The sequence below is a fragment of the Chamaea fasciata genome, unplaced genomic scaffold (assembly GCF_029207755.1).
Source record: "Chamaea fasciata isolate MVZ Bird 193981 ecotype frontalis unplaced genomic scaffold, bChaFas1.0.hap1 SCAF_5, whole genome shotgun sequence".
NCBI lineage: Eukaryota > Metazoa > Chordata > Aves > Passeriformes > Sylviidae > Chamaea > Chamaea fasciata.
In genome coordinates this window covers 53,225,716-53,241,212 of record NW_027094090.1, presented here as the reverse complement: position 1 = coordinate 53,241,212, position 15,497 = coordinate 53,225,716, and the positions used below count along the sequence as shown (strand labels likewise).

At 41.6% G+C, this 15,497-nt stretch overlaps 1 protein-coding gene across 1 annotated transcript in view; it reads right to left on the bottom strand.

Annotated features, from left to right (window-relative positions):
* Nucleotides 1-8,773: 8,773 nt before the first annotated feature.
* Nucleotides 8,774-15,497, bottom strand: part of ABCC9 (ATP binding cassette subfamily C member 9) — a 68,578-nt gene continuing 61,854 nt past the window's right edge. Inside the window, exons 36-41 of the mRNA XM_066183704.1 lie at nucleotides 15,011-15,089; nucleotides 12,532-12,640; nucleotides 12,210-12,313; nucleotides 11,336-11,469; nucleotides 11,004-11,066; nucleotides 8,774-9,074 (exon numbers count right to left, since the gene is read on the bottom strand). Coding sequence (XP_066039801.1) covers nucleotides 8,937-9,074; nucleotides 11,004-11,066; nucleotides 11,336-11,469; nucleotides 12,210-12,313; nucleotides 12,532-12,640; nucleotides 15,011-15,089 — 627 coding nt within the window. The 3' untranslated portion in view covers nucleotides 8,774-8,936. The remainder of the gene's footprint in view (nucleotides 9,075-11,003; nucleotides 11,067-11,335; nucleotides 11,470-12,209; nucleotides 12,314-12,531; nucleotides 12,641-15,010; nucleotides 15,090-15,497) is intronic.

Sequence of the window (15,497 nt, the reverse complement as noted above, 5' to 3'; positions counted from 1 at the left end):
CTCCCCAGTGAAATCCCTGAAGTTCTTTCTCTTTCCCACTGGTTGAGGTTAATAATTTTGGCCCTTGTGTTTAATGGAAACTTGCATTCTTGGAAATTGCAGCTTTTCTCTTTTTTTTTTGTCCTGAAATATTAGGGTTTGTAATGGGAAGAATAAACAGTACATCAACGTAATGAAAACATCTGAATTTAGATTTTAATGAAGCAAAGTGCAGAGATTGTGTCAGGTTAACTCCCTTGTATCTGAGGAGTGTGAGAGAGTGTGTGTGTGTGTGTGTACGGTAGGGAGGTTCCAAACTTTTCTGTGTATCACTCAAGTGAATCACCTGTAGGGTATAAAATATCTACAGAACAAAATACCTTACTCCTCTCTGTAAACTAGGGAAAAGCTTGACAGGCCTGCTGCAGTCAGGAAGGTTTTAAGCATATTCAGGCTTGGAAAAACTGAGAAGGCACATTTGACACACAGTGTAATCCTCAGCTTGAAGATATCCACCCTGCTGAACACATGCACGTGCTCAACTTTAAATAGATGAGTGGTTCCTGGAAACTTCTCCAGCACTGGCCTTTGCTAATACTGTGTACCCAGTAGCCAGAGGAGGGGCAGACACAGATCCCCAGTCATATTAGGCAATTAGCTAAATATTTATGTGTGAAATTAACTTTAGGCAGATGGGAAGCTGAGAAATCAGGGTCTAAGCCAAATACCTTTAGATTCTAACCAGACTCTTGAGTACAAACACATTGAGTCACTTGGGTGAATATCTGCAGGGTTAGCATTGTTGGTGCGTGGCACTTCCTGGGCCGGGCTTGGAGGACTTGGGAAATTATCCTTTTACAAATGGGGTGGCAGAGACAGCTGTGGGGGGGCTGACTCATTTGTTTCTTGCAGCCTCCAAAAGTACATCTCACTTGGATGGAATTATTGGAAATCACTGGTTTAATACACATGAAAAAAAACCTGTTCCCTTTCCCTTTTTCCGTTTTCTTTATTCTCTTCCTCTGCCCTTCTCCCATTTAGCTCCTGTGAAGTATTTGTTCTGTTCTATGGCAAGAAACAAGATCGGTGTTCCCCAGTACAGCTGCTAGGTGCAACTCAAAAAATAAATGTCTGGGAACTGCATGGAACACTTTCCACTCCTCACTTCTTCATGAGATCCATGAATTGTATGACTTTGCTTGTGACACATATTAGCTCATGCTACATGCCCAATTACACGATTTTCTCTGAAGTTCTTGAAATCCACAGCTTTATAATCAGGAGCACAGAAACACCTTGAAGAAATGTTGCTTTATTTACTTGCCACCTCAGAGCATAACCCACATCCCCTTCTCACTCAGCCCCTCAATATGCTGCTGTGCTCCCCATCTCTGCAGGTAGTGAGTGCAACTGTGGGACATACAGTTAATGTGTGGATTAGCAACTAGTTTGGAAAAATGGATCAAACCCATCTTGGAGGGCAGGTGGGAGCAAGGAGCAACATTCCTCAAGCTACTCAAGTGGAACAGAAACTGCTGCCAGCACTGGCACTGTCAGGAGTCCCCTGTGAGCTCTCAGGCCCACATGATCCCCACTAACCTGCTGGAGGTTTCCTCTCCCTTAACTGGGCACCATGCAGAGGCTGGAATTCTTGTAGCTGAGATAGGAAGAGGGCCATCAAACACACACAAATAGTCCTGGCACAGCCCCAGTGTGGCTGAACAAAAGTTAGTGATCCTTTCACCCACCATCATACATTGCAGGAAAAGTGCTCATAAAATCCCATCTTTTCCTCTCTGCCTGTTCAGTACTGGTAGAGACTTCTTCCTCCTCATTTCTGCTGGGGACGAGTTTTGAGGAAGCCTGCTGGGCCATGACTGCAGGGATGTGAGGATCAGGAGCTCCAGACATGATTCTTAGCACAGCACCCATTTCCCCAACATCCAGTGTATGAATATACTCGGGAGAGTGACAGCTAGTAAAACCCTTCCCCTCTGACCTTCTAAATACTTGCTTGGTTGTCACATGAACACTTAGGTCTCAGATTTAAGTAATAGCTGGGAAAATCTCCTAAAACATCTCCTAACCCATTTGGTAAGGAACAGAGTGTCTGAGTGTTGTGAACACAGCCTTTTCAGGAAAAAATATGATCAGAATTGATGGCACTTTGAGGTCCAGTTTTCTTATGGCCCTTCACGTGTCTCCTTCTTGCTGTTTCATTCCCCTCCACCCACAAGCATTACTGATAATTTGGTAAATATCACTTTACAATTATGCCTATCTAAAAAACAGGATTAAATAATGCGCTTAGACATGAATCTGAAATTTCCACATTAGAGCCGTGTCCAGCTCTTTCAGAAAATCCTGCTTTGTAATAAGTTTTGTTTGAAATTCTAATCTTAGCTTAGAGATAGGATGACTTTGCAGGCGTCCAGAGATGTCATGCACTTAGAGCAAGGCTTCCACAGAGACACAAAGCTGATAAGACATATTCGGATAGCGTGGGTGAACTCTTCCCTACATGAGCTGGCAGGACATCCATCAAACATGAAAGAGCAGAAACTGCAAACTAAGGGCATCTGTTACCCTGAACCAGCTCTTTCTCCCCACTCCCGCCCTGTTTCATGCAAGAGCAGCAGGACAAAAATAGTTTTTATCATCAGAATACATGTAACTAGTGCCCCTCATCCAATGTAAGTTGCATAGTGAACTTTGTTCATTACATGCCTTTTCCTGGAGTTTATCCTAAGGTCTGGGAAGAGCAACACAAGTTTGGGATTGTTTCCTTGCTTCCCCATGCCATAATTTATGGGGAGGCTGTGAATCAGTTTTTAGGTAGGTAGGTAGACAGTGAGTCTCTAGCTCACATTCCTAGAATGTGGTATCCCTTAGGTGCTTCCCCTCACTGGCTCACTGGCTTTTCCAGGGTAAAATTAAGATTATGCCAGTGACAGAAGGGAGATGCCATGTCTCACCTTCAGATTTTATCACAGAATATCTGGCAACTCCAAACTCCCAAATCTCAGATGCTCTGGTGGTACCTGAAGGAGTAGATGGCCCCAAATCTGAATGATTCAGCCATGAAAATCTGCAGTACTCAGAGATTCTTAGACTCCCACCTTCCTGCCTCTGATGGAGAAATCTAATGGTGATATTGCTGTAGAAGTAAGTGCCTAATAATGTGGTTGGTAGAATAAAGACACATATTCCCATTAAATATGGAAGAATATGCTGCCTTGGGGCGTCTGTAGCTGTGATCCTGAAGGGTGGTGGTTCTGGACCATGTCATTTACACAAAGCTGCATTAGTTCCTTAGTTACATGGTTAAATATTTTACTGCACATTGAAGTGATATTTATGGATATAGCCCGAAAATCCTGAAATAAATTAAAGGGAGAGTTAAGAAATGTCATGGGAATAGCTATGAGGAACTCTTCTGGGCAGTCCTTGCTAGGACTGTTCATTACTTACTTATACCTTTAATCCAAAGGTTGTATAACCATGTAATGTATTTATGTATAAAGCAGACTAATATACATACATGGGAATGAATTGCAGTGGCCACTAAAATGTGCAGTGTGCTGTTGTGAGCTGGATGCTGCATTATTATATAGCAGCTCATGGGATGAAAATCCCTGTGTCCCATGAAAATGAAAGGAGGCATCCTGCACGTGATGAATGACAATTACACCTAACAGAAACCAATTAAAAATATTTTTAAAATAACTGTTTGTTTATAGTGCTCAGAATGTGGTTTATTATATTAGAGAAATGAGCAGCCCCTGCCAGGAATGTCTGTTCTGTTTGCATGGGTATCATCTAGCAGCAGACAAATGCTATCAATAGTGAATAATTAATAGTAACTGTGGTAAATAGATTTTTTAAAAATCTCTCTTCTCTTGACAGATTACACTTGGAACCTTCTTGGCTTCATTCATGCCAATACTTTAAGCTGTCCTGCCAAACCAAAACAGCATCAGCAAGTTGCTAATTTATACGAGTCAGAGAACTTCTACCTTGCAACAATTTTTTTTCCATCATTTGACTACCTGGTAGTCTTTCTCCACAGTTCTGCACAGAGGTCAATTCTAGTGGAGAAAAAACAGAGCAGTAAAAGACCAATGTGGAAATGATTGGGATGTTTGCATGGCAACGAATATTTGATTTACAGTTTTGTTTTCAGACTTTTATTAGTAGTCTCTTAGTTTTGCCTCTGAAAGGATTTAGTTTCCAAAGAAACTAAGGAGTTCTTCACATGCCATCATGGAATTCATATCAGAGAATTTACATAACATATATCGATTTTAAATAAGGCTTTCAAAAGGTGCTGCTTGAGGATGCAAATATGCTGGCTTAATTTTTGCTTTCAATCACATTTAGTGGGAGAATCATTGCTCCAGAGAGATTTTTACAAATGGCTCTGTGGTTTCAGTGGATATTTTAGAGTTGGTTTTGACTGGCAGTATCACACGGGGACATGGGGTTACAGTGTTTCCAAGGGAACGTACTCCTACTTCTGACACTGGATAATGGAAACATGATAATGAGAACATGGCCCCTGTCCACAGCTTTTTTTATAAAGGTAGCTGTTGACTCAAGTGCATGATATCTCCATTTGTTTTTTTGAAAAAATACCTACAAGCATTTGTGTAAAATGCTCGTGTGAGGTTTCCTTCAGCTTTTCATGATGCATTAACAAAATTGCCTGTGAATGTATTGACATCTTTACACAATAAGCACAACAGTCCATTGCTTTGGGAAGCAAAAAGAACACAATCAATTAAATGAAACAACTTATTGTACAAGGAGTTTTTACTGCTTGACGACATTTGAAATTGCATTTCTATTTTAAGAAAACACAATTCAATATTATTGCTTTTTGCAGAGGTTTTATATATATATATAAAAATATTAAATATATATATATATGTGCATCTCATATATAATGAGATGCAAACTTCGTTGGGCTATGTCCCTGTTGGTATTAAGTTCCATGGAGGTGTATGAACTTATAGCAGAGGTGTTCTGCTATAACAAACCTAACAGGGGCTTGTCCAAGTGCTTAGGAAGCATTGCAGAATGTATTCTTTCAGCTGAATGATATTGTTGGGAAAAGCAGGCAAACTCTTGCAAATAAAGAGCTTTTTCAGGTCTGCTGTGAGGCTGGAACTTATAAACACTTGAGATACCTCTTGTGCTTATCACTTGGCTTAACAAAGCAAAGATCTCTCCCTGCAGACTTTGCCCTACATATGCCCCTGACTTAACAGAGCTATCCCAAACTGCTCAGGGGAAGCTCCAGTGTTTCCTAGCACGTTTAAGTTTGGGCTCAGTAAAAGTTGTATGGGGTATTTCTAGTTTAGAAGAAGCAGGGATGAGCTGTTATGAGCTGTGATGAGTTTGATGAAAGGCCATGTAAAGGAAGGGAGAAGTTTGATCCATGCCAGCCCTTAGACCCAGCTCAAGGAGTGGGAAAGATACCCACGGGTTGTGAACCAAAGGTTAAGAAACACTGTTGTGGCTCTACAAGAAGTTGCACAACCAATTTCTGTACTTAAAGGGGACCTACAGGAAAGACGGGAAGAGACTCTGTAGGGAGTGCAGTGGGAGGGGGAGGGGCAATGGCTTCAAACTGGAAGAGTGTAGGTTTAGATTGGGTATTAAGAAGAAATTGTTCTCTATCGGGGTGCTGAGGCACAGGTTGCCCAGAGAAGCTGTGGCTTCCCCATCCCTGGCAGTGTCCCAGGTTGGATGGGGCTCTGAGCCACCTGGGACAGTGGAAGGTGTCCCCTGCTCATGGCAGGGAGTGGAACAAGGGGAGCTTTAAGGTCCCTGCCAACCTAAACCATTCTATGATTCTATGATTGGCAACAACTTTGCTGTTTCTCTCCCAGAAACACCTAACAGAAAACTGAATGCAGGTGGGATGAGAAATATTATTTAGGATCTATGCCTGATATTACTTTCTTCTGTCCATAGTTAAATTTACACTTAGCCAGTGTTCACATTCAGTGCTCCTTTGCAAAAGGAAGAACAGCATCAGAATACTGAAAGGTTGCTTAGTTTAATGCTTAGAAAAGCAAACCGACCCCAAAACATGATAGCACTATAGTAAGTGTCCCCCTGAAGAGCAGGGGTGTTATGACAGAAAGACAGGAAAGGGGAAAGGAGAGTGAGTGCAGAGCTGTATGAGAGAAGAAATGGGGCAAAGGGCCTGGAGCTCACCTGGGAAGGAGTGGGAGGGTATAGGCAGAATAAGGAGCATCCAGAGATACAAGCAGGAGCCTTAAAGGTCTATGGTGCAAGGAGATGGTGAAGAAAAAAGAGCAAGGAGGCTGTGGAAGAGAAGAAGGGCCTACCAGCAGAAGATGCAGTGTGACAAGAATCAAAGAAATAGTCTCCAGGCCGATGTTTCCTTTACTGTGCACGTGCGACAGCCTTAGGAAACTGCTCCCAAATGGGATGCATTTTAGACCTTTACATGAAATCAAAAGTAATTTGTTTCAAATATTTCATCCCTTCTGCACCCTTTTCAGTAACAAAACAGCTGTGCAACCATTGGCAACACCCTCCTCCTTCAGAGAAAAACACAAGAAATGTTCAGTCTAAGCCCTTGGGGAGTCTGTACCATCATATGGACAGCAGCTATAACGGGATGTGATCTCCTCGGTCTGCAGCAGGTGGTTTATGTTTGTTATCTTGTAGGTTTTGTGTATGCTGAATAGGATTAATTACTTTAGAAATGAGATTGTGCTTTTAAACCTGCTGGGCAGCAGTGGGACACGCTGCAGCAGTCACCCAGCACTTCAGCCCTTCAGCTGCGGTGAATGTAACACTGGGGCCAATGTTTCTGCACTCCTCCCTCCAAACAAATGGAGCACGATGAGGTTCTCCTCACCTCATCACGTGTTCATTTTCTCATGCATATATTTTCTTTTCCACGTGTTCAAACAGCAGAGTTCACTTCTAAAGCCGTGGCTGAGCAAAGAAGGCGCTTCTCACACCTGTAATGGCTCTGGGACAAACCTAAGAGAAAAGAGGTGCTAATTATTGACCCCTCTTAAGTATTATAAGACACAGTCTCAGGCCCATGGCAACCCTTTAATGCAGTGGGAACAGGGAGCTCATTGAACTGGCTGGCACCACTTAAAATAAATCAGGATTGCATCATCATCAAAAACACACAGATCAACAAAACGTTTTGTATTTCATCTTTATACCCAGTCTGACAGCAGGGAATCCAATTATCTTTTTGCTGAAGACAATCAAATTAAATCAAGAATAATTTTGGCCTTTTGACCATGAAATTTGGATAACAATATGTGCTTCTGCTGTAGGCATCTGCTTTTTAAAAATGTATTTTATTTGAATGACAGCATAGGGAATTGATCCAGAAAAGAAAAAAAAATGCTTTCACAGTGGCAGACAGGGAAATCACAGAAGTACTTCCCTTCATAAAATGTTAAAGACTGAGCTCTTTTGTTTAGTTGTGTCACATAGCTTTTATTTTCAGTAATCAGAGAAAATAAAAACTTCCAAAAATCAATTAAAAAAGATAAACCTCTGTATCATTTTTACAATGTGAGACTAAATGTAATCCCAATTTCAAGTCCTACAGCTTCTCCAAAATTATTGCATTTTTGGGGGGGAGGGGAGGAGGGATAATGCTGTGCCTTATGTTATGTTAATGATATTAAAAATAGGCTTAAGTACACTTAGTGGTCTTCCTAAATGTTGTAGCAGCAGGTAAATAAGAATGACCTTGAATGTTACCAGTGAAGCTGATCTCTCAAGCTGTACCTTTGAAAATATGTCTGTGAAACTCCTTCTGGGTGTTTACTGCACATGGGTCAGGATCTAACTATGTGTGAAAGTCAGGTGCGGGCAAACTTTGCAAAGCTGCCTGATGTAAATACTGCATCTAACTGCATCTACATTCTTGAGGATATAGCAATAATTTGAAAATCACACCTCCTTGCACTAGATCTGATTTAGAGGTAGGGCACTAATGTGTAAAGGAAAATAAAGGTTGTCCCCAAATAGAACTTGACGGACTAAAGACATATAAAACAATTAATGGTTGGCTAATTACATGCCACTTTAAACAGATTATTTTAGTAGACATGATTAAAGGATTGGCTAATATAAAGTTTATAAATTCAGATCAATTTTAATACAAAGTCTTGAGATACTGTACAAAATTCCTCTAAAAGGCTATCAAAGCATGCATAATCACAGGATGATTTGAATCCTTAATGAAAGTTGGAAGAATGAATATGGATTTAGGAAATGAATATGGATTTAGGAATAAACCATCGTTGCACTGAAAATAGTTCTGTCACAACTAAGTGCTTAGTAAAGTGAAGGACAGGAAAAATGTCCTTATTCCTGATGAAATTCCTTTCCCTTATTCACTGCCCCTCCACTACAACTTGGAGAGCAAAGTTTATGCCTTTGGAATGCAGCAGACTGCCCCAAGTGCTCTGGGCTTGGATGTTTTTCCTAATTGTCCCCTCTGGGGACAGAATGCATCTGGGGAACCTCTTGCTTCCTTGACAAACTGCACGATTTGATTGCTGGTTCCAGCATAACATATGAAGTTTATAAGATCAGTGCATTCTTTTTCTCTCTTTAAACAAAAATAATGTTAATAAAAAGTCTAAGGAAAAAGCCAAATTCCCAGGAAGTAAAAACTTCTCCCTCCATTTGTGCATATGTGTGTGTGTGTGTGTGTGTGTCTGTGAAGTTTAATAGCTTTGAATAAAGTGACTTTTTTATTGCTTCAAGGCATACATGTATTGCAATAGGTTTTATTATTTTGAAAGATGGAAGTGTGAAGAAAGAAGCTCTAAAAAACAAAACAAAACAAAAAAGGTAAAAGTGATGTTACACTGAGTAGAAAATATTTGCATTTCATCTGTTTAAAAATAAGCTGTTAAAATGCTTTGTGTGGCTGTTCACATGTCAGCCCGGACAAAGGAAGCAAAGATGCCATCTTCCTGGGAAAGCAGGTTCTCAGGAGTATCGTATTCCAGGATGTTCCCTCGCTTCATGACGATGACCAGGTCTGCAGTGAGGATGGTGTGAACCCGGTGCTGCCACAAAGGAAAGCAAACAGAGGTTTTCGTTTGGATAATTCTCATTAATGGGCCTCATGCAAGGCAAATCCCACCAGGGAAAGGCTGTCCTTGTTTACAGTGATATTTGGAATAGGTCCTTGTATTTTAGCCTTCAAGAGATCTTCACTTACTTCAATCACTTTACAGCCTCTGCCATCAAGCCTGAAAATACTTAAGCACGAGCTTCACTTTTTGCCATTAGGGACAGCACAGCTGTTGGAATAAATCCTGTGGCCCCACTGAAACACATCTTTCCCCGTGGGATATAGGAATGAGAAGCATCATGCACTGTCAGGTGGCTTAGCATTCTGCTCTGCTCCTTGTTCTCTGCACCCCAGCAGTCTGCTCTCCATCTATCTCAGGGTACTCCTGGGCCGTTGCCTTCTGTAAATCCCTCTGAGATCTAATTTGAGTGTGCTCCAGGCAACAGTTTAATCCCATAGGCTAGAGGTTTGAAACCAGTTTGAGTTTAATTTCAAGGCCATATGAATAATCATGAAATTAAAGAAACCCAAGAACCGCACAAGAAGCACCTTCTTGCATTGTCCTCTCAGAAGCTGTGCAGTAGAAAGGAAGCAGAGTGAAAGGAAACTAAAGAGGTAAAAATAACTACCAAAGAGCCAGAAGTCCTGTGAACAGTGTGGACTGAGAGAGTCTACTTGTGAGTCTTCACCAAAGTGGTGAACAGGCCGTCCTCTTTGAGGAGTAAGTTTGAGGCAGTGTCACATTCAACTAGAAAGCCCTCAGAAAGGACTAGGACAATACTGGCATCCAAGATGTGAGACACGCGATGCTGGAAAAAAGAACAGAAAAACAGGTGGGTGAAGGAAGGATCAGCTGTGAATGAGGAGAGGAAGGAATGTAGCCAGCTCCGTGAGGAAAGCTAAATATTAATATGTGCTGTTTCACTCGGGGCACTGACTTGGGAAAGGCAAAGCCAAAGCCAAAGAAAAGTGAGATTCCAGCCAGAAGGACAATACAGCATGGAACTGAAGGACAACAGTCTTACCACCAGAATCTTCAGCATTTACACAGCCAAGAGCCTTGGAGCACATTGTAAATGAGCTGGGTTAAGTGGCTTGCCTGACAAGAACTACTCACTGACAGGGTTGAAACTAGAGTCCAGGGGGCCTGACTGTAATCTCTAACCACAGGACTGGATTCCAGACAAGGCAAATGAAACAGCTGTTAAAACATGTATTTATCTTGTGGACAAAACCTCTGTTTGTTGACTAATGCTGCTGTCACAGGTGGAAATATTCTTAATGGTATCCACATGTCTGTGCACGTGTATGTATGAACATGCATGGATATATGGAAATTTTGGGCACTAGAAGTGGCAGGAAAATGGGAAAGAACATCATAAACCCTAGCTGAAAAGATATGATTTTTGGGGGGTAATTCCCACTGATTCCAGTTTTTAAAACCTTTATTTTAAACTCAGCTTTTTATTCCAAAAGAGAGAAAAGATAACCTAACTTGAGAAACCACACCAAGAATATTATGAAATCTCAACTCCTAAATTTGTGCCGTGTTTGTAGGCACTACACATACATAGCCTGCAGAGGCAAAATTCAAACCTAGATTTTGATGCAAGTTTCAGTAATGGTCCAAACCACTTAATTGGTTTGAATTTTTTAGTGAGAATGACTTCAGATTTTGTTGGAGACAAAAATCCAAGTGCAGATGCAAGTTTAGTTTGATAGCAAGACAGCATTTACTGCAAAATTTCAAGTCGATAGTAGGTGTCTGACTTGTCCTGGTATCATGGGAATATTCTGGCCTTGTGGTTTAGTTCTATCTTGTGGTGCTTTTAGTTTTGTGTAGTGGTGTTTAACTGGTGAAGGGCAAGGTTAACTGCCTGAGGAATGAGGAAAAAAGAGCTTTTTCTGGCTTTATACTTACCGCTATTGTTACAACAGTGCGGTCAGCAAAGGCAGTCATCACAACCTTCTGCAAGATGTTTTCCTGTCAGAGGAAAAGGCTCACTCCAGTTACTTCATCCTCTTACATTCTAATTCACATGTTTTTAAGCATATTCCACACTATCTCTTTCCCAGCAGAGAAACGTCACACCTGTGAAAGCAGGGGTTCTCTAAAGCATTTCTTTTTATCCTGAGAGAAACAAAAACACTGCCAGCTTTCTCTGCTACTGAGATCTCACAGCTTCGTGGCTGACACTTAGGGAAGATGTCTTTCTCCTGGTAGATCCTTAATTATCTCATTGGTGTACTCACTGTGGCCATGTCAATAGATGCTGTGGCCTCATCCATGATGAGGATGCTGCTCTTGCGGACAAAGGCTCGGGCCAGACAGAAGAGCTGCCTTTGCCCCACACTGAAGTTTTCCCCTCCTTCTGTGACCATGGCATCTGTAACAAAACCAGTTCCTGTGAACATTGCACCCCTGAAATGCTGTCCCTGAGAGCTCTGCTTGTGCACTATTCCAGGGTCAAGCAAAATCCCCATAAAAGTGAAAAACCGTAACTTTGACTGACCAGTGAGTGGGGTGGAGGCATACCAAGAAAAATGAGCACAGCCTCTTGGGAAAGGAGAAATATATCACTAAACAAACAGTTGGCACAAATTGTTAGGAAATCTGCTAGGCTGCAGGGTAATATCTTAGTAATATGAAATATACTTGCTATGAAAATAAATATGTGAGTTTCTTTCATGAAATGGATCTGAAATTGTAAGAAAAATGCTCTCAGTGTTTACAGCTCTGCTGGCAGAGCCAGGTTCTGCTAAAGGAGGTAAAATTGTTCTTTTTTCTCCTTACTAATTATCCCACTGTGATCATAGAATATTCTGAGTTGGAAAGAGCCCACAAGGATCATCAAAATCCAACTCCAGTCCTGGCCCTGCACAGGACAGCCCCAAGAAGCACACCATAATGCTGAGGTGTTACAGGATTTTTCCACAGTGCTTGGGAAACCAGATTATTCTTCAATGTTTTAATAAGAATATTCTCTCTAGTATGAGGAGAGAATCTTCATTATGTGCCTGTCACTCCTACATAATGATCCAGAGTGTCAGATGGGATGGATCTGTTTATCTGCGTGCATGCATGATTCCATTATTGGCCCATGATCCCAGAGATTGGTTGACATACCAAGGCCTCCTGGCAATGACTTGACCATGTTCTTCAGCTGAGCAATCTCCAGAGCTTCCCAGAGTCTGTCATCAGTGCACTTGCATTCGGGATCCAAATTAAAGCTGCAAAGAAAATTATAACAGAGGTCTTGTTGCTGCAATTGCTTTCAGGTTTTCTACAAATTAACACCTTGGCATTGTGTGTTGCTCAGCAGGCTGTGCAGATGGATTGAACTGAGCTAGGAGAAGGTTCCTTGCCTTTTCCATCCTCTCCTGTCCCACAGCTGCCAGGACAGGCAGGCTGTGCAATGCTGCCTGTCACCCCGATGACATACACCTACCGGATGGAGCCACTGAACAGGATTGGGTCCTGGAGAATGATGGAGAGGCGGGACCGGAGCGTGTGCAGAGGCAATTTACTGATGTCTATCCCATCAATCACTATCCTCCCTGTGCCAAACAACACACAGAACACATGAGGGAATTGCACAAAGCATGTGATCCATGGGTAGCAGGTGGAAAGATGGAACAGCCCCTCTGGGCTGGTCTCTAGATGATGGGACACTGTCTCTGTGAGTTCTCAGTGCTGAGGGACACATGGAGAAGGTGAATACATCTAATAACACAAGCCAGGGATGTCCCAGCTTATCAGTGACACTGTCACCTTGCTCTTTTCCTTTTTCTTCCCCCACCCTCCCTTAAGGGAAATTACATATCTTCCTTTCAATGTGATTAATGATCGAACCGGAAACGTAATTCATTATGTGGCAATTACAGACAAACAGAGCAAGAACAAGAGCAACTTGTTTTGCTGTGCCTTTCTTTGCTCCCCTTGAATTCAACGGTTGCTGAAGATATTTCCTTTGAGAAGGAGCACAATTTATTTGCATAATATATGCATGTGCATGTATACAGGGGGTTGGAGGTCATGGGGAAGGGATCGGCCAGGGCAAACTGAATGAGAATATGATAAAGGCTATTTCCATCAGGCACTTCTGCAGTTTTCATGTGGATTGCTTCACTAGGCAGCTGCACTCCTCCCTGGGATGTATCTAACATTAATTTCATCAGTTCTCTCTCCCAACAGTGAGAACTTAAACAGGAACTGACAGGTGCATGGATATTCAGAGCTTTGTATGTGTGTCGCTTCTGTCATTCCCATTGTCATGATACTGCATTTCGTAGGTAGTTTTCTGTGACCCTGTTCCAGTGGAAGATTTCATCAGCCCCCTAGCTGGACTACTTCTATTATTATAGTTTTATGCGTTCATTATATGGCCAGAAGAATCAAGATTTTATCTTTAAGGTGCAAAGTCCAATTATTTTCACACTTCAAGAAAATTCAAATCAGGTTATAGGACTTCTGCTTGAGACATTAGTTGTTGCATAAACTTAAGCAATTACTTTTCATCACAAACAAGGACTTTAGAGTGGGTTAGCAGAAGATGAGGTAGAATAAGGAGGGGAAAATTAATTTGGCATGCCTGGGGAATAGGGAAATGCATATTTGATAAAAGCCAGGGTGCTCAAGGAAGAGGGAAAAAAGTAAATTTGAGAGGAGCTGGGAAACTGGGAAAGGACTGAGGGGTGGTCAAGCAAGACACAAGAGAAATGAGAGGTTGTTTGAACAGAGAGCAAGAGAAGGGAAATACTAAAGAGCAAAGCAAAAGTAGGGAAATAAAATGGGACAGATAAAAATTTAAGGAGATAACGAAGACCTAAGGAACAGCATGAATGAAACTTTGGCTCTAGTAAAAGTTACTGGAAATATTAATATTATTTATTTGAGTCAGGACCCCACCCAGAAGTGGACCAGCATGGAGGCCAAATATGGGTCCAGCTGGGAGAGGGATGTGCACAAAGGATAAACAGAGCTTGATCAGAAAAGGCTTAGACATTCCCATTGGGAAAAATCAGGGCTACAGGAAAAGCAAACAAAGAAAATACACAGAAAGAAGACTTAAGTGGAAGGAAGCTTTAAGCTGGCCATAAGCATGGTTATTATTTCTTTGCAATATTTATATATCCAGGAATCATGGTCATGAATCAGAAGCCTGGGACCATAAACACATATAAGCACAGTACCACAACAAAAGCAAATAGTAGCTGCATCAGATTCACTTATCCTCCCACATCCTACTGGGCTTTCCCTGGCAAACACTCCATGCACAATGGCTAAATTGGAAATGTGGAAATCTATGCAACAAAAAGAGGACTTTCTAGTGGTTTTCTATATTCCTGCAACAGCACACATGTATCTGTATTATAAATGCAGAAAAGCAGTTCATGCCAATCAGCTGGGACAGGTAAATGCTGCAGGAGTGAAAATACAGCAACGTTTTTCCAACCCTTGAGTCAGATTCTGCTGCAGTTGTAGGAATGCACAATTAAAAAAAAATCAAGGGAATGAACTTGTTGAGTTCTAGTTTCTACTCTGCTAATATTTTGACAACTATAATAAGTTAATGCAGTTTTTCTTTAGGGAAACATTTAGACACTGCAGGGAGTTACATATTTTTTGTCCTGTCTCAAAAATTGCATGTTGTTTTGTCAGACTATGTGGTTTTTTTTGTTTTTTTGTTTTTTTTTTTTTTTTTTTAAATCAGAAATATAATCTGTGCACAACATTTCCTGGAAGAACCAAGTACTATTCACAATAGGGCATTTTGTATTTTGAAGGGTCAGGCATAACACTTCTAATCATATATCTTCTGAGCCAGAGAACCAGGTTATAAACTATCAAAAAGGCTCCTCACTTCTTCTGAGGAAATAAGGGGGGGAGCAGGTGAGGAGTGACAACACATTCCAGGGAAAACTGACCATCAAAAATGTCCACCATTCTGAAGAACGCCAAGGACAAGGAAGACTTGCCACTGCCAGTGCGACCACAGATCCCAACCTGCCAAAAATGGAGGATGTCACTCACAGAGTACTTGTTTACTCACTTACTCCTTACACCATACTTACACCTGCAGTTCTTTCGGGAAAGCTGCACCGGATTGTGCTACTGGTGAGCAGAACGGTCCTTCCCAATGGCAGGTGGCACACCAGGGAAAACACAAAACTGTACAGTGAGCACACTTCCCTTTTCTGCCCCTCAACACAAGGACTTGTCCCGGGAGCCTTTCAGCATTTTGACTGGGATGCCAATGAGACTCTATGCTGAAATGTGAGATCCTCTTGTGTTTTCACTTAGTTCAGTCTGATGTCCCTCTAATTTTTCTGCCATGTAGGCTTACTTTTATGCAAGGAAAATGGACTTGGAAAGACATGGGATACTCAGAAGAAAAATTGATCCCAGCCAAGA